Consider the following 27,394-nt stretch of genomic DNA (forward strand, 5'->3'; position numbering starts at 1 on the left):
GGTTTTCTGCTTGTCAAATGAATTTCCGCCATTAATTTTCATTTATCGCTGCGGCAGGGCCAAATGGTAAATAAAATTATGACTTTTAAAGGGGAAAACTACAGAGAATTCATTAAAAAGAAATAATTTTGTTAGATATCAAAATGACACTAAATGATTATTCGGGTGGAAAAATTTGTTTATATCTGGATAGAGTTCTTAAATGTGTTCAAGGCATTCCTGGAAAGCTCTGAAGGTCTACTGCCCATATATAGGTCTATCAAAGTTCTATAGAATCTCCTATGGATGAAGCTTGCATAAAGAGAAGTTCATTCGATTGTTTACGAAGGAAACTAGCAGGCAAGGCATCAATAATTCAAGAAAACACATTCCATACTATAAGTACTTTAAGTACTTTTTTTTAAAACATTCTGCTATAACTTTGGTGGTATAATATCAGTCATCTCTCAATCTAAATGGTGGCATCTTTAATCCTTTAGCAACCCTTTCGCCCTTAAATATTAAACACATTTTGTGCATTTAACAATTTCCTGGCCACCCCCCCTCCCCAACACCCAGACGCCAACCTCAACAAAAAACCAAGGCCAAAGCTCCAACACACACACGCAGACAAAAGCCAATGCCACACACTCATACAGTGAAAGAAGAGAAAAGCAATGAGAGAGGCAGGCACACACGCACACCATGCAACGCGTTGCACAAAATTATGCAATATGACATTGCTCTCTCTCTCTCTCTCAATGCCACAACTCTTTCGCTCTCTTCTATTTTGGGTAGCTCTCTTTGGTTGCATCGTGGGTTGTGTGTGGTGTGGTGTGGTTCTCACTCAATGCCATTGTCATGGGAGCTTGCAGCACAACAACAAGCAAAGAAAAGCAAAGAGGTGAAGAGCACCAAACAGGGGGCTGCATAAAGCAGCCGCAGAGAGTTGCAAAATGCAGAATGGAGCAGGGTCCATACCATGCAACCAATTCAATTAGATGTTCCATGGCCTTCGCTGCTTCCACTGCTTCTGGTGCCACTTCTTCACTCCTTTCCATTCCATTCTTTTCGCGTTTCGTGCCACAGACAACAACACAGCAACAGCAGAAGCAGCAACAACCATGCGGGGCCATGGCCATGGAGTTCTGTTCTTCTCCTCCATGGAGTTGCGCGATGCGAAGCGAGGCGATGGCAACTCTGTCGCCTGCCTCATGCCGCATGCCGCCTGAATGCCTGCCTGCCTGCCTGGTTGAGCATTTGGAGAAAAAAACTTGCGAGAGTTGCGACTGAGTTTGGTTGCAAGTTGCAGAGTGCCACAGAGTGCCAGAGTTCCAGAGTTGATTAACCTTTGGACGTTCTGTTTTGCAACTCCATTCGTGGAGCGTAAACGGAGCGGAGCGGAGCTGCTGCTCCGATTTAAATGCTCCATCGAGTGGAGTGGAGGGGAGTGGAGCTCCCTGCTCTACCCTGTGTGTGTGTGTGTGTGTGTTCTGTGTGTGTGTGTGGGTTATGTGTCTTCTTCTGCACTTCTGTTTGTCTGTTGCTCTTCTTTTTTCGGGCTGTGTGTGTGTGTGTGTTGTGTCGTGTTCGCAGCCATGTTAGCAGCCATTTTTAATGGCTCCCCATGTACGTGGAACGTATATGTTTCTGCAGCACCATCGCTCCGCTCCATCGGCTTTGGGGAGAATTAGTTTTGTGCCTCAGCCAAAAGTCAGAACCAGAACCAGAGCCAGAAGGAGTGCGTTTTCCACCGATGGTTTTTGGAAAAGATTCGAAGCCACCAAAGAAACACCTGAACTGATTGAGCAATGCATCTTATTTATTTAAGATCCATTCTATGCCATAGAACATATATCGTTCAATAGGTTTTTTCCATCGGTTAACTAGTGGTATTCCTACGTACCAGGAAGCAATACATTTTTGTTTGGCCATTTTTTTTAAAAAGAACATAGAGGCAACGCGAATCACACATGAAAAACACACCATTTTGACATAAAAACTGAAAAATATATTGAAAACATTTAAATCAATCGGTTTTTGGTCATCGGTAACTAGTAGTATTCACATGTGCATGAATGAATAGTGTGAATGGCAAATACCAACCATAATATACCACCAGTGAAAAAGGTACCGCTTTGTTACACCTGCTGTAGGTGCGAATGCTTCTAGCGAAACTTCCTCTGAAGACAGCGGCGAATAGTGTGAATGGCAACCCCAAAATCCCGATCGGTAGAAAAATGAACATGCAACAGTGGCTCATGTTTATATTTCATTTACAGTAATCGTAATCTGCAGGCCACGACAGGCCCCCCCCCCCCCTGGCTTTCTACCATTCTTTGCTTCACTTTTTTTGCTCTCCCTCTTCCTATTTCTTTTACATTTCCTACTTACTCTCCCACTCGTGTTGGTAATTGTAATTGAAATTTGGCGTTGATGCGAGTAAATGCTACGCTCTCTATGCACACTCTCTAGAACCGCATCTCTCTCTGTCTGTCACACTCTGTGTGTAGCTCTCTCTCTCTCGTTTACTCAAACTCCAGGCATCTCTTTCTTTTTATTACAGTTTCCACATTTTTGGGTAAAAGTTGTTTTTTGGCATTCGCCTTTGCTCTTCCTGTTTGTTGGTGTGGGTCATGGCTGTTCTGTTGGATGCCGACGCCGCCGCTGCCGCTGCCGCGTCATGCTATGCTTTTCGGTTCTCGTTTCTGTTCGTTCCTGCTCGTTCCTGTTCGTTCGTGTCTTGTGCATGGTATGGTATGGTTTCTGTCCTTTTTTTTATGTTTTTTCGGGGTACATTGACTGCTCCTTTTTATGGCCAAGTCTGGGCTTAGGTCTGGGTCTGTGACTGTGACTCTGACTGGTTCTTCCTTGTTTTGACGGGTCTTTTGTCGGACGAAATTGCACAATATTTGTCGCTCTGGCCCTTTGTTGCAATTAAATTCATAATGTTTCAGCGGACGCGCCTCTCTTCCGATTCTGTTTGTGTGGGGACTTGCGTGGGTTGATAATGGAACATGGTGCCCCTTCCATTGAGAGATTGGAGACAAGCAAACGGACGGGAGGGATCGATTGGCTTGAGACTTAATTTAATTAAGGGGTTTGATTTCGTATCTACAAAGTGGAAACTGGAACTACCTATCTATAGATCTATTCAAGTAGATGGATTAATGGTTCTCGAATCATTGATTGAGGGGAACCGCTTTCTAAAGGCACTTTAATGTGCAAGTGTCCATGGCGACTGATTAAGGTTACATTTCAAGTAGTTTCGTATCTATTTGATTTATTTGAGATCATTATTAAAGTACCTATTTTTAAAGGTATCAATGCAAACCCTGCTAAACACTTCCTAGTGGAACCTATCATCGATCTTTGCGAGTTCTGCAGCTCTCTAGCGGCCAAAGACATGTCTCTGGGAACCCGTTCGTGGACACTTGGGTGCTGCAGAAGAGTATCTTTGGCTGCGATTTGTATCTCGAGGTTCTGCACATCCGTGCGAATGCGAGTGCCAGTGCGAGTATCTCTTATTGGCTTGGCTGCTGTTTATTTGCGCGGCGCGTCCGCTGCTTATTCGCTTTTTCGCTTATTGAGTCTTCTGCCTCTGCCTTTCTGCCTTATGTCTGAGAAGAGAACGAAGGCGATGGCGATGGCAAATGCGAAGGCGATGGCGAAGGCGTTCAATGAACTCCGCGGAGGAAGCGCTGAGACAAGAGAGACAATCCAATCGCCGCTGCAAGTACTGGGAGGTACTGCTTTTTTTTCTCTTGTGTGCTTTCTTTTTTGGGAGTTTGTCACAAAGTGGAAGATGGAGAATATCTCCATCTCTGGGGAAGTGAGGGAACCCCATCTCTAGAGTACTCTGGAGAATGCGTGGCTGGTCAGGAGCATTTTGCAGTGGAGCCAAAGTTTGCCTCTGTTTTTTTGAGTGGAAGATTAGTAAAGAATGTAGAAATTTAATTGAAAAGAAAGCTCTGGAAAAAAAAGCAGCAAAGAATGGAAAGAAAGAGGAGGTGCAAGTAGAAAGGGAGGCGGGCTAAAGAAAAGAGGCGGGTTGAGGAGAAGCGGAAATGTAAGAAGTATGAAGAACAGGTAGAAAGAAAAGGGTAATTATGAAGCTGATGAGCAGAAAGATAAGAATTAGGTAGAAGAGAAGAACGGAGAAGATCCTGAAGAAGATTTGTGGGTAGTAGACGAGGATGTCAAAAAAGAGGAAAAAAATGAGAAGGCTCATTGATAGGAAGTGTGGAAGTGTGGTAGTCTCCAAAGATATTGAAATATTGAAAAACGTTTCGGCGACGGCGACACAATGCAAAAAGAAGTCAGAGATAAGCAGCCACAGAATTTTGTTCTCTCACACAAACAAACAAAAACACGCACACTGAGAGCAAGAAGGAGCGAAAGATATAGAGAGAGAGTGAGTGGTAATGGAGAAGGGGTGAAGAGGGAGGGGACACACGGAAAGCGACACACGTTGATGACGAAGGCAGACCAGACAGCAGGCTGGCTGGCTGGCTGCCTCATCGCCCGAAGGGGCATGTGGCAATGCCAATGCGAAATAGCGTAGAATGACGTAGCCGATAAGGAAAAAGCAGGGAGGCAACAGCAACAGCAGCAGCAGCGGCAGCGATAGAAGCAGCGACAGCTCCACATGCAATTTCAAAGGTCAATGACACGCAGCTTGCAGCGACGACAGCGCAGTCGACAGAGGCAGCAGCAATAGCAGCAGCACAAAAGAAGAGAAGAGAGCGAACCGAACAGAGAAGAGCTTTCGTTCTGCTTATCCGCTCTCTTTAGGTTTTTGGCAAACTTTGTCGGCTCTCTCTCTCTGCATCTCTCTAATGCTGCTCTCTTTTGCTCTCTTTTCGCTGCATTTGCATGACGGAATATTCAATTGAATTTTTGTTGTTGTTATGACTGCTGCCGCTGCTGACGTTTTTCATTCATTTTGCAATTTGCATACTCTCTCTCTCTCTGTCGCTCTCACCCACACATCAACACACAGGAAATACGCAACACTTACACACACACACTCTCAAATGATGTTCTTGTTGTTTTTGGATTTTCGGTGTCTGTAATTTTTCATTGTTGTTGATTGCAGCTTACACCCCTTCCAATTCCAATCGGGGGTAACGTAACCAGCCTCCTCTTCCCTACCTGGCGGTGGGATCATCAATTTCCTCTTCCCCCTCCCCCTCCGGAAGACCCTGTAAAGTAAGTTTTATTCAAAACCCACCCACATGTGCCACAAATTACTTTTTCATCGTTTTCATCATTTCGCCACAAAAGAGAGAGTGCAACAAAGAGAGAAAGAGCCGAGCATCCGTTGTTATTCCCTGGGAAAGGGTATTATTATTTTGATCAGATGTTTGCAAAGAAGAAAAGAAAGCAGTTCTAATCCGAAAGAAGTATATTATAGGTCTAGGGCAGCAACGCCACCAAATCATAGAAACATTCTCTAAATCGATTAAAAATCCAATTTCCTAAAAAAATATATTTATGAAACTTTAAAGACTGTATTTCAATAATATATATGGTTCTTAAAAGCACATCCAACCGTGAAAGCAACTCCCATAGAAAGTTTTCAAATAGTTAGGGTATTCAAGGCATCGATTCCCGAACCCCAACAGCCTTTCCTTTCTTGTCGTTTGCCTTGAGTGAATTATGGGTCCAAGAGATTCTGCTCTGGTTTGTGCGTTTCTTTGTATTTGCATCTGCATCTGCCTGTGCCTCTGCCTGTGTGTGCGTGTGCTTTTGTGGGCGTGGGTGTGGGTGTGGGTGCAGTCATAAATTATGCGAAAAATTGCAATTATTTTCATTAAAAAGATATCTTTTTCATACATACTCGTATATGGAGTGGTTTTCTCTTGTCGCACACAAAAAGTTGACAAGGAAAAGTTGGCCAATAAAGTGGTAGGCGATGCAAGAAAGTTTGCAAAATTGCGAGTGGGAAAATTATGGAAAAGTATGGAAGTTGCCTCAAGAAAAATTAATTGCTTTTAATATAAAATAAGTTAATAAAGCAAGAGCTTTATAGGGGCATGGGTAAAAATGTTTTCAAAGGAATAAGACCAATTAATCCTCGGCTCACTTGCTTAAGCCACAAAAAAATAACGTCGAGATGGACCGCGATTTATCAAGAATATACGTACAGAAACTATGCGGCGGTTAGATCGACGACGATCCAAGACTATTTTATATAATGGAGAGTTAGAGAGAAAACACCTCAATCTCCTTCATAAGAACCCACTCTTCACCCAATAGAACCAACTAATGATCCCATACAAACAACCTAAACCATTGAAAAGTCTTGAAAAATCTTGAAAATACCTTACGTTTTACGTAATTCCCATTGTAAATGCATTATAAAACACATCAGCGATTATCAATTTATAACAAATTAGCTTAACCTAAACAGAATGTCAACAGCTTTAGGGCAAATCGGGTTAATTAAACAATTAACACACACACGACAGAGGGAGACAGAGAGAGAATGAGAATGAGAAAAAGATCAAAGATAGCAGAGAATGCAATTTTAACAATGAAAGGCCATAAAATATTGTTGTTTTTTTTCCTTTTCTGTTGCACACACACAAAACGTGCAACACACTGAAAAGCCGCACCAACAACAAAGAGACTGGAACAAAAAGTGGGAAGTGGAAATGGTGGGAAGGTGGCAAGAGGCAACAAAAAGCTTTGAGCTAAAAGTTAGGTTAGGTTAGGGACGCCACATGCAACGAGCTGTGCCAACGAGAGAGAGAGAAAGAGTGAGGCATAGGGGTAGATGGGGTAGCATGAAACGGGTTCAAAATCCTATGCAACATGGCAACTAAACAAAAGCCAGAAGGTAGACGAACCAAAGTCGCATCGCATCAAGAATCCAATAGAGCGTGGACGGGTTCCATCTATGGAGAGGAGAGGGGCAACAGTGTTTGTGGCAAGGAAGGCAGAGGGAAGACAGCGGTTGGTTGCAGAGAAGCGGAGCGGTACAAAAAGAGCGGGAAGAACAGTGGCAAAAACTCGTTTTATGGTTGATGCAAAATAAAATAAATGCAACGTCACTAACTAGTGGAGTAGGGGGGCAACATAGAGAAAGAGAGAGAGAGAGAGAGACAGAGGAGAATGATCCAACACAGTGAGAGGCAAGAACGACTTTGCACCCTAGGGTCGAGGATCGTTTAAGCGTTCAGTGCTGTTGCACGTTGCCAAACCTGAATTTCATCATCATCATCATCATCATCGATGCAATGCCAATGTCCATGTCCATGTCTATGCACTGAGCGAAAAAGTTCAGCAAACGAAGAGAACAATGCTTAGAGAATTTACATATTTTGATTACTTCTTATTCAGAGAAAGATACATATGCTTATGAAAGAGGAAGGAGAGAAAAAAGAAACCAAAAAAAGAATTGAATGTGAGAAAAGCCCTTCAGTTTCGGATCACACGAAATCTCGAATTTTCAAGTCATTGTTCACTGAAAGAAGAGATATAGAAGATTAGAAAAGAACTTGAGAAGACTTCTCTCATCTCTCTTTTATATACAAAATAGTTTTCGTCATCGTCCGATATTTTACTCATTGCGGCGAGTGAGCCGGCGGGGATTCTTTTAATTATTTGTTATTTGTTTGAGAACCCAAAAACATTCTATAAGAAATGATATAAGAAAATTAAGACACGCTTTAGGGACAATAAATGGTGTTTCTTGCTGTGATATCATCGTAGTTTAGATAACTATTAAGGACACTTTAATATAATAATTTAATACAATATTACCAATATCCCATATCTTTTTCCGAGTCTTAAGGCACGAAAATGATGTATGTATGAAGCAGTCTTCTAGTTGGACATTCTCAGCTGATTTATACAAGATACTGCCTTCCCTTTCCTACTCCTTTCCCTTCCCTACTCAATCCCCATTCAGCCTCCTGATGCTTTCTCCCAGTGCACTCCATTCCCAAAGTAGTTCCAACTCTTTTTTTTGCCAGTTTTTGCATAGCTCAGATTCCTTTGTGGTAGCGTAGCTCTGGGGTTCTTGCTCTGTGACTTTAAGTCCAATTAGTGAAAGAAAGTCGATGCTAAGACAAACACACAAATCTAATTACGCATACGACGCGTGGTTCAAACAACACACAAATTATACCAAAATAAACTAGGAAAAAGTAAAAAGTTTAAGCAAAAGAAAGACCGGTTGCAGTTCTTTCGCTTGATGTTCTTTTTCTTCCTATTACTCTTTGGTGTCTGTCTTCCTTCCGTCTTTCCTTCCTTCCTTCCTTGCATTCCGTCTGCTAAAGGCAGCTGGCAATTAACTGGTGTTCTACCTCTCCTCTCCCTCGTTTTTCCTTACTCCCAGACTTCCCTTCTGTCACCCGACTTCCCTTCTGTAATCCTCACACTTCTACCATCACACTCTTTTAATCGAATGACAGGTCAAGGAAGTCAGCGAACATCTTAGTCGAGGCACTAAATACACTTAAAGGTTACTCTTGAAGGTCGTGCTTAAAATTTCTTCATTGAAAGTAGGTACAATTTAAGAAATATTTGCCATGAAATGAATACCTAGAAAATCATCTATCAAAAAGATAGATTGGTCTTTGTTAAGTCCACATAAATTATTAAAAATAATTTACGAGTTTGAGGGAGTTGCATCTCTAGGGAGACAAGATACCCTTAAACCATTGAGGGAAATTATCCATTGCGAATCGTTCCCTAATTCTATCAGTGTAGCATTCTATAATATACTTATTCCATATTTCAGATATATCTCCGCATACAAGTACGAAAACATTTCAGATACTGAGATTCTGATTCTGTTATCTGATTCTGTTCGAGTTTCCATTTCCATTATATGCCTAACAATCCCCAAAATCATCCAACCCCAAAGATAGTGTATTTCAAAGGAAGAACCTTTTGATTGCCTGTTTTTTTTTGTTCTACCCTTTCACCGAAAAAAACTTTAAAGCCTCGCTTAACTGCACTTGTTCTTCAGTGGAGTTCAAATCGTTGGAGTCTCGGACTCTTGGAGTTGGAGTCGGAGTCGTTTTGCCTGCTGCATTCAATTGGCTTCTTCTTGGGCAAACTTCCGCCTTTAGCTCTCTTTTTTCTTTCTTCATTTCTCTGCAGTTCTGTTTCTGTTCCTGTTTTTTGTTGTTGTCATGTTTCGGGCCAATTCTTTAGAAGTTTCTTCATTGCCTGGCGGCATAAATTAGTTATACCGTTACGTGTATACTAAGGGGATCGGGGAATGTGGAAGACGGAGAGAGGCAGAGACTCCTTAGGGTGGCCGGCTCCTATATAATTTGCAAAGCAATTTCTCTCCGCAGCAACGATTTTTAAATGCGATTTGCCTGGTGTTGATATCGCCTGCAATTTTCTTGTTTTTACGATTATGATACAACAAATTCCTTGAAATTGAGTACAAAAATTAATAATGGTATAACCATTACATTCTGGGGGCAGGATATCAGTTAAAAGTTGAGAAAGTTTCAATGAAATGTGTACTTTTTTGGCTTAAAAAATTTTGAGAAACATAATTAGGTGTTCAACAGAAAATTGTTGGCAATTTCCATGTCAAAGATATAAGGACTATGTCTAAGGGTTGAACTTTGATGGCATTTTATCTGATTTCGGACACTCACAAACAGCGGCCTAAAATGAGTGCGATTTAATGATAAAGACATGCCATAGAAAACTTTTTTTGTGTACAATTTTTCCAAATATTCACAAAAAAAAAAAAACATGTGATCGTATTCACTCTTGATTCAAATAATAATACATCTTTTGTATATAAAAATGTGATGCGAATGGCGGCAGCATTTACCAACAGAAAGAAACGCTTCGGTGCGAAAAATAATCCTCTCATATCAGCCTTTAGGAATTGCCCTCCTAATTTTCTTTAAATAATTCAACAATGCAACACGGATATAGCATTTTCATCCAATTGAAAAGTGGTGTAATACGAGAGATGATTCAACAATTGCAACAAATTATAATAATTGAGAAAAAATTTGCTAGACCAACTGGCAACAACAAAAACATCAAGTGCCAGTGCCAGTGCCAGTGGCTCTAGCTACAGCAAAAATGTTAATCATTAAAAAAAAATAAAAGAAAAGAAAAAAAAAGTAAAACAAACGGGCGACGCGACGTCAATAAAAATTGTTACCCCGCAATATGCGAACGCCATTTACATGAGCAAAAATTGAAATTAATGAGAAAAGCAATAAAACAACTAGAGCCAAAGGCAAAAGCAAAGGCAGAGGCAATAACAATAGCAACAATAGTTGAAGAGCATTCGCCTTAGTAACAGAGTCCCAGAGAGAGAGAGAGAGAGAGAGAGAGGGAATTGTTTGTGGGTTTGTTTTTAAGTCAAGTCACACGCTTATTGGCGGCCATTTTGCATGAGAATAATGTGGAAAGGGGATGGAGAGGGGTTTGGTTTGGAGGAGGAGTTATGTTTGACAAAATTATAGTCTTATCGACGCACAGACCACATATATAGAAGAAATAGATGATGCATCTTATACTATATTTTTGGACAAAAAGAAAATGGTGAATAGCTTGTTTTATTTGGCCCTGAAAATACATAGTTTTTATTTCGCTGATTGCATTTTTGAATTTTTGGTATGATATCATTCTTTATATATTTATGCATGTTTCTCAAAAAATCTTGACCGATCTTCACCGAGAATTTTAAAAAGAGGGAATCCCAATATGTAAAGTCTACGATGATGCTATCGCAAGGCATTTAAATTCTCGAAAAATCGAATGTTCGAGTTCTAGTGTCTCCATATTTTCGTAGTATAATTTCCTTACCTCGAAATCGCTGAAAAGTTTAATCAGCAGCGGTATTTTGTTAGCAAATGTCAAAACGGAAACAAAGTCTCTATGAAACCCCAAAGACGAGACCAGACCGGATCAAAACGAGCGGAGATGAGGGAGCGGGAATTTGCAGCCTGTAGAAGAGGGGAGGCCATTTTCTATTGCTAATGAGAAATGCAGTTGGTTAGGCGGGCAATCTCTCCATGTTAATATGTGCGAATGTGTGCGTGTGTATCTATTTCTCTCTCTATGTCTGGGAATGTGTGTCACACAACAGTGGATGACATAATTCAAAGTGAAACGGATGACATTCATTACGATGCATTTTGAACGACGGCAACGAAAAAAGCGAATAAAATACGCAAGCCAGACATATGGAAAAACTGTGCAAAAGTTTCAATTGTAGACAAAGGTCTCCCTTTATATGAGAAATACTACTCGTACTCGTACACGTACTAGCGTATATATTTCTATCTTTTTATACTCGTAACTTTCATGATATCTGAGGATTCCCCCTTTTTTGTCAATGGTCATGCTCTGAATACGTTGCTACCTCTTTTCTGTTGTCTTCCCTTTCGTTCTGTCCGCTTTCAAGTACAGTTATGGTAGCATTTTTGGAGGCAAGATCCTTGCTGCTTGTTGCACATGCGCACTCACCTTGACTCGAAAGTCACTCAGGCAAATCTCTCTCTCTCTCGTGAGGGTTCATTGGTTTCCCTTTGACTCCTGTTTCTGCCCTGCCTCTCACTTTGCTACCACCAGAATTCATCTCCGGTTCGAATGCCTAAGCGGGGCATTAGGCGGGGGACAACGGGGGTTACGGGTACCTACGGGTGGCAGGCCAGGATTATGCTCGTTAGTTATTGATGGCCCTGCAGGAAACAGGCATGAAGCAGGTGCAGCTGCCTGCCGTTTGCTGTCTCTGACAGACAGCTTCAGCCCCCATGGCGTATACACAACTGTGGGATTGTGCGATTCTGGGATGGCATTTTGAGGTCATCTCTGATGAGTGTTTAGGTTCGAGGGGGATCTCGGGGGATAAATATAGGAGGAGCCTATAGGGATGAAATGAATCACTTATGAAACTTGCAAAGAATTTATTACTTTTTGAATTAGATAAAGCTTATCCTTTCTATAGGAAAAGCTGAAGAGGTTTTTAAGATTATGAAAGATCATTCATTGACACTGTTTTGAGATATTTCTTTGCTTAAATTGAAAACGAATCTATAATTCCACATATAGTATTCCCTTACCATTTCCTCTGATGGATTTCCGCAAGAATTTTCTCATCTCAGTGATCAGTTCAATCAAAATAGATCCCCAAGAAACTCTACTTCTTCTCCACTAACTATTTTCCCTTTGAAAATTCATTTACTTCCTAGTGCCAATTCAACAAAGAACTTTATCATAATATCTTCAGTATTATTAAGGAATCTTCCAACAGATTTTCCCACACTTCTGCAACAGTCTTTTCACTTCCTTTAGAGGGTCACATTCATTACCTACTTCTCATGGGATCATTATATCATTAATACCTTCAAATTCCAGCTCTTTTCTCGGGCATTAATCAGCAACAAGAATTCATATGCATTTTAGCAGAATTTCTGAAGAGTTTGCTTGGAATTTCTGCAAGAATTTCATTGGAATTTCTGCAGTTTTCCCACTTCCTCTGGATCCATGCATTGCTGATTGATTCTCAAGAAACTCAGTTACCTCTCAAGCTGCCAATTCCTGTCTTCTTTCATCTTTTCTTTTAATAATAGTCTTTCATTAAGTTAAGCTTTCCGCCGCTCCCTCCGCTCCCGCCCCGCCATAATTGCACGCACTTTCCGCTTGAATGGAGAATCTCCAACAACATTTTTTCTATGTTTTAAGTCGTTTAATCTGCATTTCCCCCTCCCCCCCTCGCCCTGGACCAATTCAGCGGGAGAGCGGAGCCAATGCAGCGTATGCGTAATATGTTTTTCCCTCTAATTGAAATACTTTGCAAAAGAAGACACTTGAAAGGACGGTGGGTACAAAAAAAAAGGGCTTTAATTGTGCACTAAGCTGCTTACGAGACACACAAACAGCCTCCTCCTCCATCCAGAGACAACGAACAGCCCACCCCACCCCATCATAGTGCTCTTCTCTAGCTATCCGAAAGATGCATCTTCTGCCACGAAGCAGCACCAGAGTAGCAGGCAGCATATTCTATAGATACACAAAAGCCAAGCAGAGATAGAGAGCGAAAGAGAGAGAGAGAGAGCCAAGAACATGGACTTGACTCCGATGGAAGATGGAAGCAAGTGGCATGGTGGCTGGGTGGCTGGTGGGGGCATTGCATTGTTGTTGCGGCTAGTTTTTTGTATGATTTTTTTGTGTAAGTGTGTGTGTGTATTCCTTGCTTCTTGGGATTCTTCTTCCTTCAGAGGAAGAGGATGAGGCTGCTAGACGACCGATGCCACCTCCTGATGTTGCGATGCTGATGCTGGTTGATGATGGCAATGGCTATGGCGATGACGTCGTTCCCATAGTTGTAACATAGTACAGTCATAGACTGGGCGAGCGCAAGAGAGAGAGATAGAGAGAGTGCCAGTGACTAAGAAAAAGAGTACAGCAAGATTGAGGCTAGAGCAGGGGCAGGGGCAGGGCCAGAGGCAGAGGAAAACTTTATATAGACGCTGCATCGCCAGCCTGCATAAACTACAAAATTCCTTTTAAAGCGTTAAACTGCATTCGATAGATACAAAGATACACACACACACACACAAAACGATACAGATACAGACATTGCCATCCATTTGGCAGCACTGTTTGTATCTCTCTGGAAGGTAGTATCTGTGTGTGAGCATCTCTGCATCTGTGAATATGTATCTTTTCTGTTTGAAATTGTATCTGTATATTTAGTTTTCACATTGCATTGCTCATATTTACTTGAAATTCAATTTGCAAACATTTTACGTTGCCTTTTGTTTGCTCAATTGTAGTTTTTCTCCTCCCGCGTCCCCATTCTGCTGCTGTTGCTGCTTCTCCTTCATCCACCCTCTCCACCATTCTCTCATTCTCATTCTTATTCCATTCTCAATTCAGTTTTTATTATATTGTTTTCTCCCTCTTTTGTATATATTTTTGCATTTATTACGCATCAATTTTGAATGATTTGCAAAGAGGGAAAAGCGAAATGCAGTGCATTTCGATAAGCTTTTACGGAGCAGACTCTCAGGAATTGATTTGTGGCTGGGAGAAATGGCGAATAAGTGCGGAGAAATCGGTTTTTTTTTCTGGCTATAGAATGTATTGTATTCTTTGGGTTGCCATGAAATCAGGATTTATAGCGAAAAACGGCAGAAATCTTTTCAAATTGAAACCTGAAGTAAAGAAGGAATATTTTTCTGAAAATTCAGAAAAGATTAAAGATTAAAATATTTCCAAAGGAGGAAACATTTATATAAAAAAAACGTATACAGGACAGTATCTTCTTCTATTTTCTATACGTCCCACTGCTGTATCTTTTGTTCTTTATTTGCTTTTAATTATTAATCAACTCTTTCAACAAATGTGACCACATTTTATCGATGAAATGCCAAGCTAAACAAATAAAAGCCACCTTAAGATCAATGTTATCCCAACATCCCTTTACTTCTCATATTTCAACTATTTTGTTTATTGATTTTCTGTTAAAAAAAGGAACCAATTAAATTGTGCCATCGATTTGTGTGGCACACAAATCTAAGGAAATTGGAGCCAAAATCAAGACAAATTTCCATGACATAAGACAGCTGGAATAGGAGTTGGACTAGGAGTTTGACAGTAGTCCAACAATTGCCACACACACACTCACACACATAATAATACATCTGCAGAATGCACAAAATCAATGTCAAAAGCCTGCCATTGTTGTTGCAAGGACATCATGGGGGCACACACGCTCTGAAACAGCAGAGACCGCAAACAGAATAAACGCTCGACTGCCAACATATGCAGCTTGCAGCAAGTCCCCCCAACCCCAGCTCTGATGTGTCCCTTAACTGGTTTCCAGCTGTGCTGACTCCTGGCCCGCCCTCCCGCTGCTGGGAGCGAAGCAAATGAAGCGAACGCATCTGTCTAGAAAGGGGAGAGAAGGGAAGCCAGGAGACACCCCAGGAGATGGTAGAGTAGACCAGGAGGAGCTTGGAGCCGGTAGCCGGGAATAGTAGTACCCTGTTCCCTGAATGTTAGTTCAAGGGCGGAATCAAGGCTGAGGAGAGCTCCCTCTTCCCCTTTCCATAAATAGTTCTGCTTTCGCCCTCTCTCTGTCGCTTCTGTGTCCTATCCACCACACATGGCGTATACGCAATATGAGAAACTCACCACGGCATTTCGCTCGCTCGTAATGTCCTTGCATGTCGCTCCGTCCTTGTTGCATGCTCGTCGTGCTGGGCGGCATCTTCTTTGCACTTGAACCATTGTCCTTTGGCCCAGCGAGGGGCATGGTGTCGCACTCTTTTCCTTCGTTGACCAAAAAAACAGAATACAACAAAAACAACACCAATAATTAAATGAAATGCAAAAGAAAGAAAAAAGGAAACAATTCTTGTTGATGCATAAAAGTCCTCAATTTGATTGCATTTTGTTGAAAATAGTTTAAAAAAACTGTAGTTTTTAATTGAATTAGTTACTTAAATTTTCCCTTCATACTTTTCATAAATTATGCCTTCTTTTATTTGATATTTTATTTTTTTATTTCTTTATCTGTAAATTTGTATATTATTTACATCATTTCTGCCCCAGCTTTTGCCTCATATTTCATTGTTCTGGAGTTTGATTTCAATGGAAATGCTGAGTTATGATAAGTAATTCATGAGTAATTTTGGGGATTGCATTGGACGGTTGTGGAATATAATGTCAGTGTAGTGCTTCCCTCGGAATTTTATAATTGTTCATTTTACATACATTTTTTTATTCAAGGTCGGGCGAGGACACTCTAGAGCATGACTCAGAAAAATAGTTTAAAATATTTATTAAAATTCTATACTGACAAAAAGTTTTGAAAATCTCACAAATACTTGAAAGTTCTCTTTTAAAATTTAATTTTAATATTTTTAAATGTTTTCAACAAGCAGAAACATCTGTAATTATAATTTAATATGTATAATACTTAATGATTTCATTATCATTATCAGCAAAGGGGCAGCGACGACCGAGGTAAAGGCAGAGTGCATTCAACTGCCGTTGGCATAACAGCAAAAATTTCACATAAAGTAAAATATAAAGGGAACTAAAAGCAAAGTAAACGCACAAAAAAAAGGATAAGGAAAAGGCAACCATTTCAGGAAAATTCACTCACAGAAAGTATTTGTTTTTCTTCTGAGCTTTTGAAGCGTTTTTGAATATTTTCAAATTGTTATTCATGTATGCGTTTATATGCATTTTTATTTTTTATTATTTTTATGCATAATTTTTAGAATGTACTAGTGTTTTTTTCATTTTTGAACTGTATTTCTGTTACTTTATTTTGTTTCTTTGATCTTACTAAAGTTTTGTCCTCCATTCTTGGCACTTTTAAATGTATTTTCAGCAATCAATGTTTTTTCTGCATTTTAATATATAAATATATTTTTTGTTGCACCGTTTTTAATGTTTTTATGTTTTTATTACATTTTCCGGTCTCGAGCAAAACTTTTTCTTCCTATCCATTTATTTTTTTTGATTTTTCTTCACCTTTTTTTGCAGTCAACGAACAAAAGAGCACCAATACCGGCGTAAGATCACTATATATGTGTGAGCTTGCGTGCGTGTTTGTGTGCATATGTTTGCCAGAGTGTGCATGCATGTGCATGCGCAGTGCAATCCGTTGTCAAAGTTGTTTTTGTTGTTTGTTGGTAGGGCCCGTTCTCTATTTCTCCTCTGCCGCCGCCTCTCCTTGTTTTTGCGACTGCTTCTGTTTTTGCTTATTCGCTTTTTGCCCCCACCGCCAGAGCACCGCCTGCACTTTGAGCACTCACACATGCAAGAGCACTCTCTAGGGTGTTTGTGTGTGTGTGTGAGAGAGAGGCAGAGGGAGCACTATATGTGTGTCTGTGTCTGTGTATTAGTATGACTTCATTTCCTTTGTCGTAGGTCATCATCCATTCCATTCCACAGGGAAAACGCGTTTTAATCGCTTTTAATTTTTAAAGAATTTTCGGTTTTCGAAGTTTTTTCAGAAATACTATATATATTTTTAGATTGTTCATATTTTGACTTGTTAAAATATTCATTTCATGGAGAATTCCTTTCAAAGATTTTAGTATTACAACATTTTTGACTAGAGTTTAATTAATTTTGTTAAAACTTTATTTTTTTACCTTTGTCACATTTAAGGTTAACTATTTGGTATTAATTTTAAAAACCAATTTAGAAATGTTCAGAAATACTTTAATATTTAAACATGTTTCAGTGTAATTTTTGTTAATGATGATAAACTATTTTAGCTCTAACGAAAATATCAGTTCTAGAGAGAATACGTTTACATATGTACATTTACATCTGTTTAAATACGTCAAATTGTAATTAAATTAATATTTGATGCAATTATTTAAATTATTTATCACAAAAATCCATACTTTTTCCACTATCAGATCATTGCTTTTTCAAAAACAGTTTTCCACTTGTTTTGCACACACTTTTGCATTGAATTATTGTCATTGCCGCTGGCATTTTATATTTTTTTGGAATGTCTTTGGTAATTTATTTTTATAAAGTTCTCTTTCTCTTTTTGCAATTGCAGTGTTTCCCCGATACGGCACCGTTCCATGCAATTCAAAGTCGCGCTCCCGACTGGCCGAAAAGGGTACAGAACTGATTCTCCAACGCATTATGTCCGGGCCAGGGTTGCCACCTTATATACGGAAAGTCCCCCCTACGCAAGAGAGAGAGGATGGCGGCGTCAGCGACGCCAACGCAGCGACGGCGAGTGGTTGGGGCCGAGGGGGAAAGGGTGAAGCAAGAAATGGTAATAAAAGCAAATGAATCGCACCAAGTGCATCGCACACAGACACACTCATACGAGAAGACGAAGTGCAGCGAAGGGAGAGCTGCAGTACCACACATATGAGTAGGTGTTGGTAAGAGGGAAGGGTAGACAGAGGGGGCACCTACAAGCCGGCCGCCTTTTTGCGTGGCAGTTTTTTGCACAGAGCACTGCACTCTTTGGCTCTTACTCTCACTGTGGGTGCCGCTCTCTTGCAATTGTTGTAACTGCAGGCAAAAGGTGTATCGATGCAAGGTGCGGTATGCCAAACAAAAGCTTTAGCAACTTAATAGGCAACTGGGAAGATCAGGAATTACTCCTCTTATACACATATACCATGGTCGTAACGCACTCAACTGAATTATAACAGTAAAATACGCATCTCCTTCTCCTCAATCTATGGTAGGCCTGCCTAGCGTCCCCTTAAACCTATATGCCTTGAGATGGGAACTGCATGTAAATACATATACATATGTGTGTGTGCTGTAATCGGCGAATTTTTTGTATTATCTTTCTTTCGCCATTGGTCGTGATGCTTACCAGTGTTGATCGCTAGTCGGCAGCGCACCTGTCAAAATGCAAATCTGACATGAGAAGGCCGACGATAATATTTAAGCATTACAATTTTATGGCACAGTACGAAATGCGAAATATAACGGACTCCGACGACGCGTCATTACGCGAAATAATGCACACACACAGCCACAGAAACACACGTACAACCAACATGGAGCAGGGGGACGGACTCCAAAGAAGGCGAAAGAAACAGCAGCGGCAGTCGGAACGCGAGAGCACGAAGAACCGCAATGTGCAACTTTTCAAAATGAAATGCAGCGCCGCTACAGCGTCGACTGTGCCGGCGACAAAAAAAAAACGAGTCGGTACGTTGTGAGTTGCTGCTGCGACCGCAACTCTACATTTATACCCGATACTTAGTCAGTATAGTTCTCCGAGAGAGACAGAAAATCAGTCAGAGCGTGTCGTCGGGCGCTGCGTAACCATTTGGTTATAATAATGATCCGATCGGCAATCTGGTAGATATGGTCATTTTATGCTCAAAATTGTGGATGCCACTATATACTTTACGGGTTCGGAAACACTTTCACCACAAATATAATATACCCCTATACTCATTTTGAGTATCGGGTATAAAAAGCGTCACACTCAAGAGACAACAAAAGTAAAGGAATGACGCGGAGCAACAACAAATATTCGCAAAGAGAGCACCAAAGCTTGCACTTTCTCTTAGTCAGGTGGCTGTTAGTGTATGAGCTTGCCTCGCTCTCTCTGCTGGTGCTTGTACTTCCATGTGTGTGCGTTTGTGTAGATGCATTTCCCCTTTAACGTTAACCACCCCATTACGTAGCATAAGGGTTAGCCAATTTATTTAAAATTTAAAAGAAATCCTCAATATTAATTTAAATAATACAAAATAAAATATATTAATAATAAACAAACTTTTTCTAATATTTTCTAATTAATTTTTTTTAAGTTAAATTTATATTTTACAGTAAAAAAGATCACAAAAAGATACTTTTACTTTTGCCGAAAGCAATTTGCCGAAAGTCGGGAAAAGGCTCATGGTCAAAGAAACCGTTTCTAATATACAAAAATGCATTATATATAACGAATTACAAACTTCTTCAATAGCAAAATTTTTTTAATCAAACAAATTTCCATTATCCATGTTTGACAGTGTATAGTCCCCACACTTTGTTGTACTTTTCCCCACCGTTTATCAGCACTCTTTGAGTGGGCGCCAATTTCAAAAATTTAAGCACAATCTCTCTTTGCGTTATCCTTTAAGCCTAGTAATGCTAATTCAACTATAGCCAAGGATAATTCTTTTGCAAATGGGGATAACAAACCCTGATACACATATTATTTCTATATCATATGACTGCCGAAATGTTTGTTATCTGGCTCCATTATATGGAGAAACTAGTTAGTCGCTTTTTTAAAGCTATCACAGCGAAATTTTGTGGGCAGAGCTGAAAGTCTTAGTTACCTAGCATTATTCAACGGAATATCAAAATTGAGCAATAGGAACGATTACTCACTTACGTTTTATTTGTTTGACCTTTTTAGCTCAACCCTCTTTTAGACACAATCTAATAAAAGGGAGTATTTAAAGCAAGCAAGTCACGTAGAAAATTGATTCACTAATCGGAAAAAATTATGTGGGCAGGGCCTATTGATCTATATAGCTGGGAATATTCGACGAAAGATAAAAAACGAGTATTTATTGGTGAATAACCGGTTGACAACAATAATTTCCGGCAACACTAGTTCTCATACTTTAGGGAAAATGTTTTTCATCCCAGTCTTCGTAGGTATCAGGATCGAGATAAATATATACAAGATACTAATAATGTACTTGAATATGTCTAAGACATATCAATTTGAGAAAAAGTCTATATAAATTACGTTTTATCTTCATATGCAATTAACGAAATAGGGTATACAAAAGCCTATGATGTGACCTATCATGTCTTATCGACGACGTATCATCGACGGACTAAAATTATGTGGGCATGGCTGAAAGTTCTATATAGTCATAGCTAGTCATATTCCACGGAGGATCAAAAACGAGGAATATGATACATTTTCGGTATTTTTTAGAGTGAGACCGTATATTTTATTGGGACTTGCTCTCTTTTCTATGGGACTTACACTCTATTTTGTGATATCCTCTCTTCGTGGCGGGATTTTTTCCCGCCACAATGTCCTTTTTCCACTCAACAATGTCCCTTACATTCCATACTTACGTTGCCACTGGTTTTTTTTTACCTATTTTGCTTAAACCTTGTTTTATACACTATACAATAAAAGAGAGTACTTAAAAGTAGTCAATCAGGTAGAAAATTTATTCATTAATGGCCTAAACATATGTGGGCAGAGCTAATGGTTTTAGTTAGGCAGCATTATTCAACGGAATAAAGAAATTGAACAATTGGAACGATTTTTCTCTTACGTTTTATTACGTTTGTTTGACCCTTTTCGCCAAAACCTTTTTTTACGCAAAGTCCAATAAAAGCAAGTATTTAAAACAAGCCAGACACTTAGACAATTGATTCATCTCTCGTATAAAATTATGTGAGTATGCCTAAATGTTCTATATAGCTGGGAATATTCGTCGGAAGATACAAAACGAGGAATATGCAAGATTGAACTTGAATGCGTCAGTATATTTACGGTATATTTTTCAAATGAGACGGTATGTTTCGACCCCCATTTCTGAGGGTCACACTGATCAAAACGATTTTGGCAGCAGAGATTTTTTTGGTAATCTTTTTTGCTTTTTACTCATTTTAACTAAATCCACGTTAGTTTAGTTAAAAGTACTAGTGGGGTAGTATTAGCTACTCGAATGGGACAGTGATTGTGAAGTGGACAGTGCCTAGAAGTTGTAAGAATATACAAATGCAAAGTTAGTCGCTGCGCAGCCAACGCGTAGTTTCTTCGTTCTGGCTGCTCCCACACTCCAAGAATATTATTTAATTTCGAAGAGTTCTTCATCCGAACTGTGTTTAAAGTGCTTAATTGCCAATAAAGATGGAGTTGGAGCCTCGGTGGGGAATACTTTTAACGGCAATTGCTGCTACATTCAAGCCCCCAACGCCCCAACGACGGTGACTGCGCGGTCGGCGTCATCGTCGGCAGAACACATTTTTGTTGTTGCTATTCTCGACATATGATTCAATAAGAAATAAGAATAAGTGCGACTGATCGACCCGCCCGCTCGCGCGCTCTATCGCTATTCCGCTCTTGCAGACTGTTTCAGTTTTTTGTAATTTTTGTGTTCTTGTTGCTGTTGTGGCTGTAAATAATATTTTTAAAAAATCTGTTGTGCATGGAGCGAAAGTCAGGCTAAACCAACACCAGCAACAACTATTAGCCGCTGCCGCTGCCTCTGCTGTTTGTGCTGCTGCCACCGCACACAAATGGAATGGTGGTCGTCCGTTTGTTGTTCCCATTTATGCAAACCATTTGTATACCCAAGAAGATGTTGGGAGGGTGCTCTATCATTGACGAAGAGTTTGAAACGTGAAACGGGAAAGTTCTCGTAGAAGAGGGAAACCAGTAAACATAAAAATCTGCCCAAAAATAGTTGCCATACCAATCTGTTATCATATTTTCGCTCCATTAGGGTATCTATGCTTCGACCCAACGGAGCATGGAATTTCCTATTGTCATTCATTATGTATTTATTTCTTTTAACTATTTTGCAATTATTGACGAATGAATGATTCAGCCAGGCCGCCACATGCCAGATGCCAATGGGTTAAGTTTCGGTTCGGTGTGCGCCAGCAACAGCAGCCACATTAAACCATAGATAAATCTCATTTTATCAGCTAAACCCGTTGCTTATCAAAGGTGCACATCATTAAGACTAAAGATATAGTATGTATGTACATAAGTACGCAAAGTATTTAAAACATTAGACAAAGTTGCGTCGCAGTTTTTTGAGGGAAGGCCGTAGGGTGCAGGCCAGAATCGAGGCCGCTTAGCGCAATCATAGCTAGATACAGATACATATGTAGGTTTGTAGGTGCTGGGTACACCTGTTCCTCTGAGGGGTATGGTATGGGATATCTGCTTTGGGTAGCAAGTAACGTTAAACAGAGTCTATAATCATTTCTCATAATCGGCTATTTCTTTACAGGGGGAGGTGCGGAAAACACGCTTCTACGATTTCAATTCACAAATTCTTGAATCACATTAAACGAACGACCCATATCCATATCCATATTGACAGATATAAATACATATTTATTTAACAAATCAGAGAAACAGAGACGATACTAAACTGAATTCGAATCCCATACGAAAATGGCACACACACACCTGGGACGCGCTGTTAAAAACATTGAGGCGCCGCGTCCGCTCAAGACACAGTCGCGATCGTCGTTGAAGAACAGCTATCTGGTGATTGAGGAGCTGATACAGCTCATAGATAATGTGACAGTGGGTCTGCAGTCGTGCAACACGACCACAGAGTCGATAACGTTGCTGCTGCACAATCTGCGGGTTCATGGGCCGCAGCTGGAGGCGGTGTCCAAGGATACGCTGGATCGGGCATTCGTTGTGTTTCGCAATGCTTCGCAGGACGAACGTCTGAACATAATGACACGCCTTAAGCTGCTCGAACTGATCGAATTACGTGCCAAAAGCTGGGAGGACAATGACACAATTGCCTACTACAAGTCCAAACAGCAGGTCTCCAATGAGGTGGGTCCCCCTTCCCAAAGAGTGTCTCTGATGGTCTCTTATACTTCTTATGAACTCGTTCTTTCAGCTACCCCCGGAGCCATACCAACATGATGCCAGCGGTCAACAAGGCGGCTTTCTCAGCACCTCCCCCACATTCGGTGTCAGCGGCGGCGGCGCCGGAATCAATGTCGGAGCTGCCGCTGCTGCTGCCGCTGTTTTCAACGCAGCCTCGGCAGCTGCCGCGGCCCAGGCAGCCGCCATAGCGGCCGTGGGCTCACCCAATCAGCAGCACATGCTGCTGCACCCAGGTGAAGTCATTCGGAACTCCGGCAAGTTCCTCAAGCCGACGAAGATACCGGGAAAAACCTACTGCAAGGACGAGGTGGTAATCCGCAATGCTGATTCGGGCAAAGGTGAGTGTGTCGCTTGCCACCACTCCCCAAAACTGAACTTAATCTTTGAACAAATGTATTCCAAATACCATGTCTGCTCAGTCATGGGCATCAAAGGACGACGCGTCCACATGATTGAGGAGCTAAGCGAAACTATCATATCGTTTCAAAGAGGTAACGCCCAGATCCTTCTCTCTCAGCCTGTTCGCTAGACCTAAGGACTACCCACTGCATTTGCACTTGCCCTTCATTTTGTTTTCTAACTTTCGTTTCTAACTTTCGTTTCTAACTCGCCTGCAACACACTGCCCAAGCGTTTGCCCCATAAAAATGCAGCTTTAATTCCCCATTTACATAAAAGTGACCAAGGTGTTTGATTCCATTTTTTCGTTTTGTTCGTTTATAGCACTCACACGCATATTTATTGATTACACAAGATTATTAATACCATATTTTGTTCAGTCAACCCGGGCGCCAAGGAACGTTTGGTGCAGATCACTGGACCGGCGGAAGAAAAGATTAAGTAAGTCCCAAACTTTTCACTCTTTTCCAATAAGGGATTGCCAATTGGCGGAAAATATCAGAAAATATAAAGCTATAAATTTAAATGGAATCTTAAGTCGACCAGTGCTACACACCGTCGCATACAGCTTCTTCAGTGCGATATTTTTTGGCAAGGCTGGCAGCGCGGCTTAAGATAACTAATCTAACTGAAAAACATTCCCACATTCCAATCAATTGGCAGCCATTTTGCATTTACTATAGTTAGCGCATGTTATACAAAAAAATGTTTTCGTTTTGCGACAGCTACGCCAAGCAACTGATGGAGGACACCATTCGCCGCAACGCCTCGCCGGTGCGCCTGGAGCCTGCCCCAGCGGCCGGCGGGTCGTGCTCGTCCCTCAACTCTTCGAACTCTGACGATGCCGTGGTGGTTCAGCCGCGCACTCCTGGTGGCAGCCGCCTGGCGAACCGCCTAAGCTTCAATTCGGCCCAGAACTTTATGACTGCTCAGCAGGCTGCGGCTCAACAGATCTCCCAGATCTCGCAGCACCAACAGGCGCATCAGCAGCAGCAGCACCACCACCAGCACGTTGCCGCCATTCAGGTGGCCGCCGCAGCAGCCCAGGCGCAGGCAACAGCTGCTGCCGGTAAAGTTTTGCGACCCAGCCAACAGCTGCTTATGCACTCATATTCCACAAACGATGCTTCCGTAGGTGAATACAAGTTCACGGTCAACGTGGGCCAGCGTCTGATCAAGATAACCGGCGACTGCTGTGAGCTAGTGCGCGTGAGTGGATCGACCACGTGTCCAATGCAGCTAATCCTGTTTCGTTTTACCTTCGTCCGTGCAGGTGGCCAAGCTCGTCCTGGACGATTACTTCAGCAGCTCGGAGTTCTTGGCTTCCATGGAGGCTGGCGCCGCTTTTGATGGCACCTCTCTTGTTAGCCCCGTGACCACTCCATCCACACCGCTGCCCGGAGCTGGTCCGCCACAGTTTATGCTGCCCTTGGCCGACAGCGGCATCGGACTGAACTATGCCGCCTCCTCGGCCAACAACAACGGCGACGGTGACGATGAAGTGTTTACCGAAGCGACCAATGGAGCTTCACCGAATGCTGCCAATCAGAACGGCTTGGCACGCTCACGTCGCAGCCATTTCTCACGCAAGGAGTCTACGCCTGAGAGTAAGGGAGCCCGCGAGAAGCTCGACGTGGAGGAGCGTCCACTGAAGACAAGTGCATGTAAGATATGATGAAGTTTGATTTAAATGTTTAAATAATTCTTGTTTTAATAATTCTTTTCTCTGGCAGCACGCGTCTCTTACGATATTGAACACTTGATTTACTACTCGCACAGTCCGCATGCCTGGGCCCTGCCCAACGATTGGGAGAAGATGTTGGAGACATCGCCGTCGATTGTGCGCAACAAGGTAATTCATTCGCCCGATGTGCAATTAAAATGTCGTCCGTCGTCGAGCCTCGATTCCATCACCAATGCACCCAAATCATTCGCATTAACAACGGCTAGCACAGCCATTTATCCCGAAGGCGATGCGCAGGTCGCAGTCGCAAACGCAACCACAGAAAGCTCTAGTGATTCAAGCACTTTAACCGAAACTAACAAGCAATCTAGAGTAAGTCCCCAAGAGCGTGAGCTCCGTCGCAATCCAAAGCCATCGGCAGAGTCCGATAGGAATCTGTACAACAGGCAATTGCAAATTATAACCAGCACAATGGGTGCTAAGACACAAGCAAAGTGTCGCCAGCAGCCGCTTTTACCGCCTTTGCATTCAAATCATTCTCTGTCGCAGGCAAAAGCCATATTCCAACGCTATACAGAGGATGATGAGTGCCTAATGGCCTGGTTCGATGATCACTCGCATCCAGAGCTCAACAATAATCGTACTTTCGTTTAAATGTTCATTCATTCATTACGTATCAGAAATACGTATTCGTTTGATCTTACACAATACATCATTCCTCTTTGATGATCTAGTCTTGGAATCTGCAATTGATTGATCATTTGCAACAGATAACAATCCAATCTCTCTATCGAATCGAATCGAATAGAATTAATAAGATTTTCACGCAATCTCAAGCCCATGTAGTTCTAGATATAACGAAACCAAAACAAACAAATTGAAAAGCGAAACTTTTTGCTAGTCATAGACGTAGTAGTAACCACATACCCATACAAACATGCGTTGTAATGAAAATTAAATTTATAAAATGTAACTAAGGGAAGAATCTGTGTTTTGGCTGTGAAACAGATTTAGTTTTTCGCTAGAGTTTAGAATGAGGATTGCGGTCTAAACCGTTCCACCCACACACACATAAAATTAACAAGAAACACCACACACAAACGCACATTTAAGCGCATTTTTACATAACATAAACTGTAATTAACATTTTAATAAGACTTATAACAAAGTATAATCCAAGCAATGATTGGGCTGCGAATATAACAAAAGCTATATTTAAGAGTTTTTTTCCCCCACTCCAAAAGCATACAATTTATACGTGCATATATGTATACATACCTATACATATATTTCAAATAAAATAAAGACTTAAAAAGTCGAAAGTAAAGCTTGGTTGGGTTTTAAATCACAACACAACACACCACACCACACAAAAGACATACAAGACACATTGTAAATCGCTTCCAAAAAAAAACACGCCCGCTTGTAATAGCTATAAACCTGACGCACTAATCTGTTCCATATGTAAATGTACACTAGTTATATCCGTCCAAGGTAAGCTTTAGCTGGAACGTTAGTCTTAAGACTCCTTTAAAAAAAACCTAATCGAATTTCTTTGTGTTCGCAAACAGGATCTACAGGATGAGAGTCAGCGCTTTGATGGGGACAAATATCTGGTTAGCATCAAGACTGACGCCACAAGAGATATTGCAGCAGCCGACGATGCCGAGATTCTGGATGAATAGACCTAGAACCAGTCCCAGTACCAGCCCCTCTTCTCTGCAGAATCGGGCCCACCCAACTGACAATATAATATATATAGATAATGTCCTTTCGGACGGAGCTAGACTATAATCTTTCAATGCTTTTAGCTCTAGCGGCTAACAAAACTAATCAACAAAACAAAACGACCAAAAAAACCAAAAAACTTTTCAACAACAAAAAATGAAAAAACAAACTCAGAAGAAGAAGAATGCTAAACACACACCCACTAACCCATAGAATCTAGGAACGACAAGCAATAAAAACTTTCAACATACGAGTAGCTAGAAAATTTAACGAAGCTCTTAGATAAGTTCCAACGAAGAAACGTGAATAAGGACTACGGGGGTTGGTGTTGGTTCCAACGAGTTCCCCCAATTATAATTCGACTAATTCACAAAATGCAGCTAAACTGAACACGAATGAGCGGTCTCGAAGCGAAATAAAAGGGGAATGGAATGCATTTTTAATAACTCAATAGAGAATGACGCCACACCACACATATTATTTTAATTTGAAATTGAATCGTTTCGTTTCTCATTTCCCCCAAGCATTGTT

General features: G+C 41.1%; 1 protein-coding gene and 1 long non-coding RNA gene across 14 annotated transcripts in view; one reads left to right on the forward strand and one right to left on the reverse strand.

Annotated features, from left to right (window-relative positions):
- Positions 1-18,579, reverse strand: part of LOC117189045 — a 23,462-nt gene extending 4,883 nt beyond the window's left edge. For 2 of the 6 annotated variants that reach the window (XR_004473095.1, XR_004473094.1), the window contains exons 1-2: positions 18,305-18,579; positions 15,124-15,261 (exon numbers count right to left, since the gene is read on the reverse strand). This is a non-coding gene — a long non-coding RNA (uncharacterized LOC117189045). Of the gene's footprint in view, positions 1-15,123; positions 15,262-16,099; positions 16,447-16,473; positions 16,970-17,357; positions 18,210-18,304 lie in introns of those variants that run through there. The other 4 variants (XR_004473097.1, XR_004473096.1, XR_004473098.1 and 1 more) reach the window with 4 other exon arrangements.
- A 2,425-nt stretch (positions 18,580-21,004) lies between these two features.
- On the forward strand, positions 21,005-27,242 carry LOC108163649 (eukaryotic translation initiation factor 4E-binding protein Mextli). Of its 8 annotated transcripts, XM_017299065.2 has the most exons (10): positions 21,005-21,049; positions 22,431-22,996; positions 23,064-23,391; positions 23,473-23,544; positions 23,832-23,892; positions 24,177-24,520; positions 24,587-24,660; positions 24,725-25,115; positions 25,185-25,303; positions 26,707-27,242. In XM_017299065.2, the coding sequence occupies exons 2-10, from the start codon at positions 22,598-22,600 to the stop codon at positions 26,818-26,820; spliced, it is 1,902 nt and encodes a 633-aa protein (XP_017154554.1). In that variant the 5' UTR covers positions 21,005-21,049; positions 22,431-22,597; the 3' UTR covers positions 26,821-27,242. The 8 variants fall into 8 exon arrangements, with proteins under 8 accessions (XP_017154554.1, XP_017154552.1, XP_017154553.1 ...); XM_017299063.2 differs by having other exon boundaries at positions 24,177-24,660; positions 25,185-25,507; XM_017299064.2 differs by having other exon boundaries at positions 24,177-24,660.
- Positions 27,243-27,394: the final 152 nt, after the last annotated feature.

The sequence above is a fragment of the Drosophila miranda genome, chromosome 4 (genome assembly GCF_003369915.1).
Source record: "Drosophila miranda strain MSH22 chromosome 4, D.miranda_PacBio2.1, whole genome shotgun sequence".
In the NCBI taxonomy this organism is placed as follows: domain Eukaryota; kingdom Metazoa; phylum Arthropoda; class Insecta; order Diptera; family Drosophilidae; genus Drosophila; species Drosophila miranda.

Coding starts and splice junctions, on each gene's coding strand:
- LOC108163649 (XM_017299059.2), top strand. CDS start 22,598: ATGGCACACACACACCTGGGACGCGCTGTTAAAAACATTGAGGCGCCG. Junction 23,893..24,176: donor CCGGCGGAAGAAAAGATTAA/GTAAGTCCCAAA, acceptor GTTTTGCGACAG/CTACGCCAAGCAACTGATGG. Junction 25,116..25,184: donor TCCACTGAAGACAAGTGCAT/GTAAGATATGAT, acceptor TTTCTCTGGCAG/CACGCGTCTCTTACGATATT.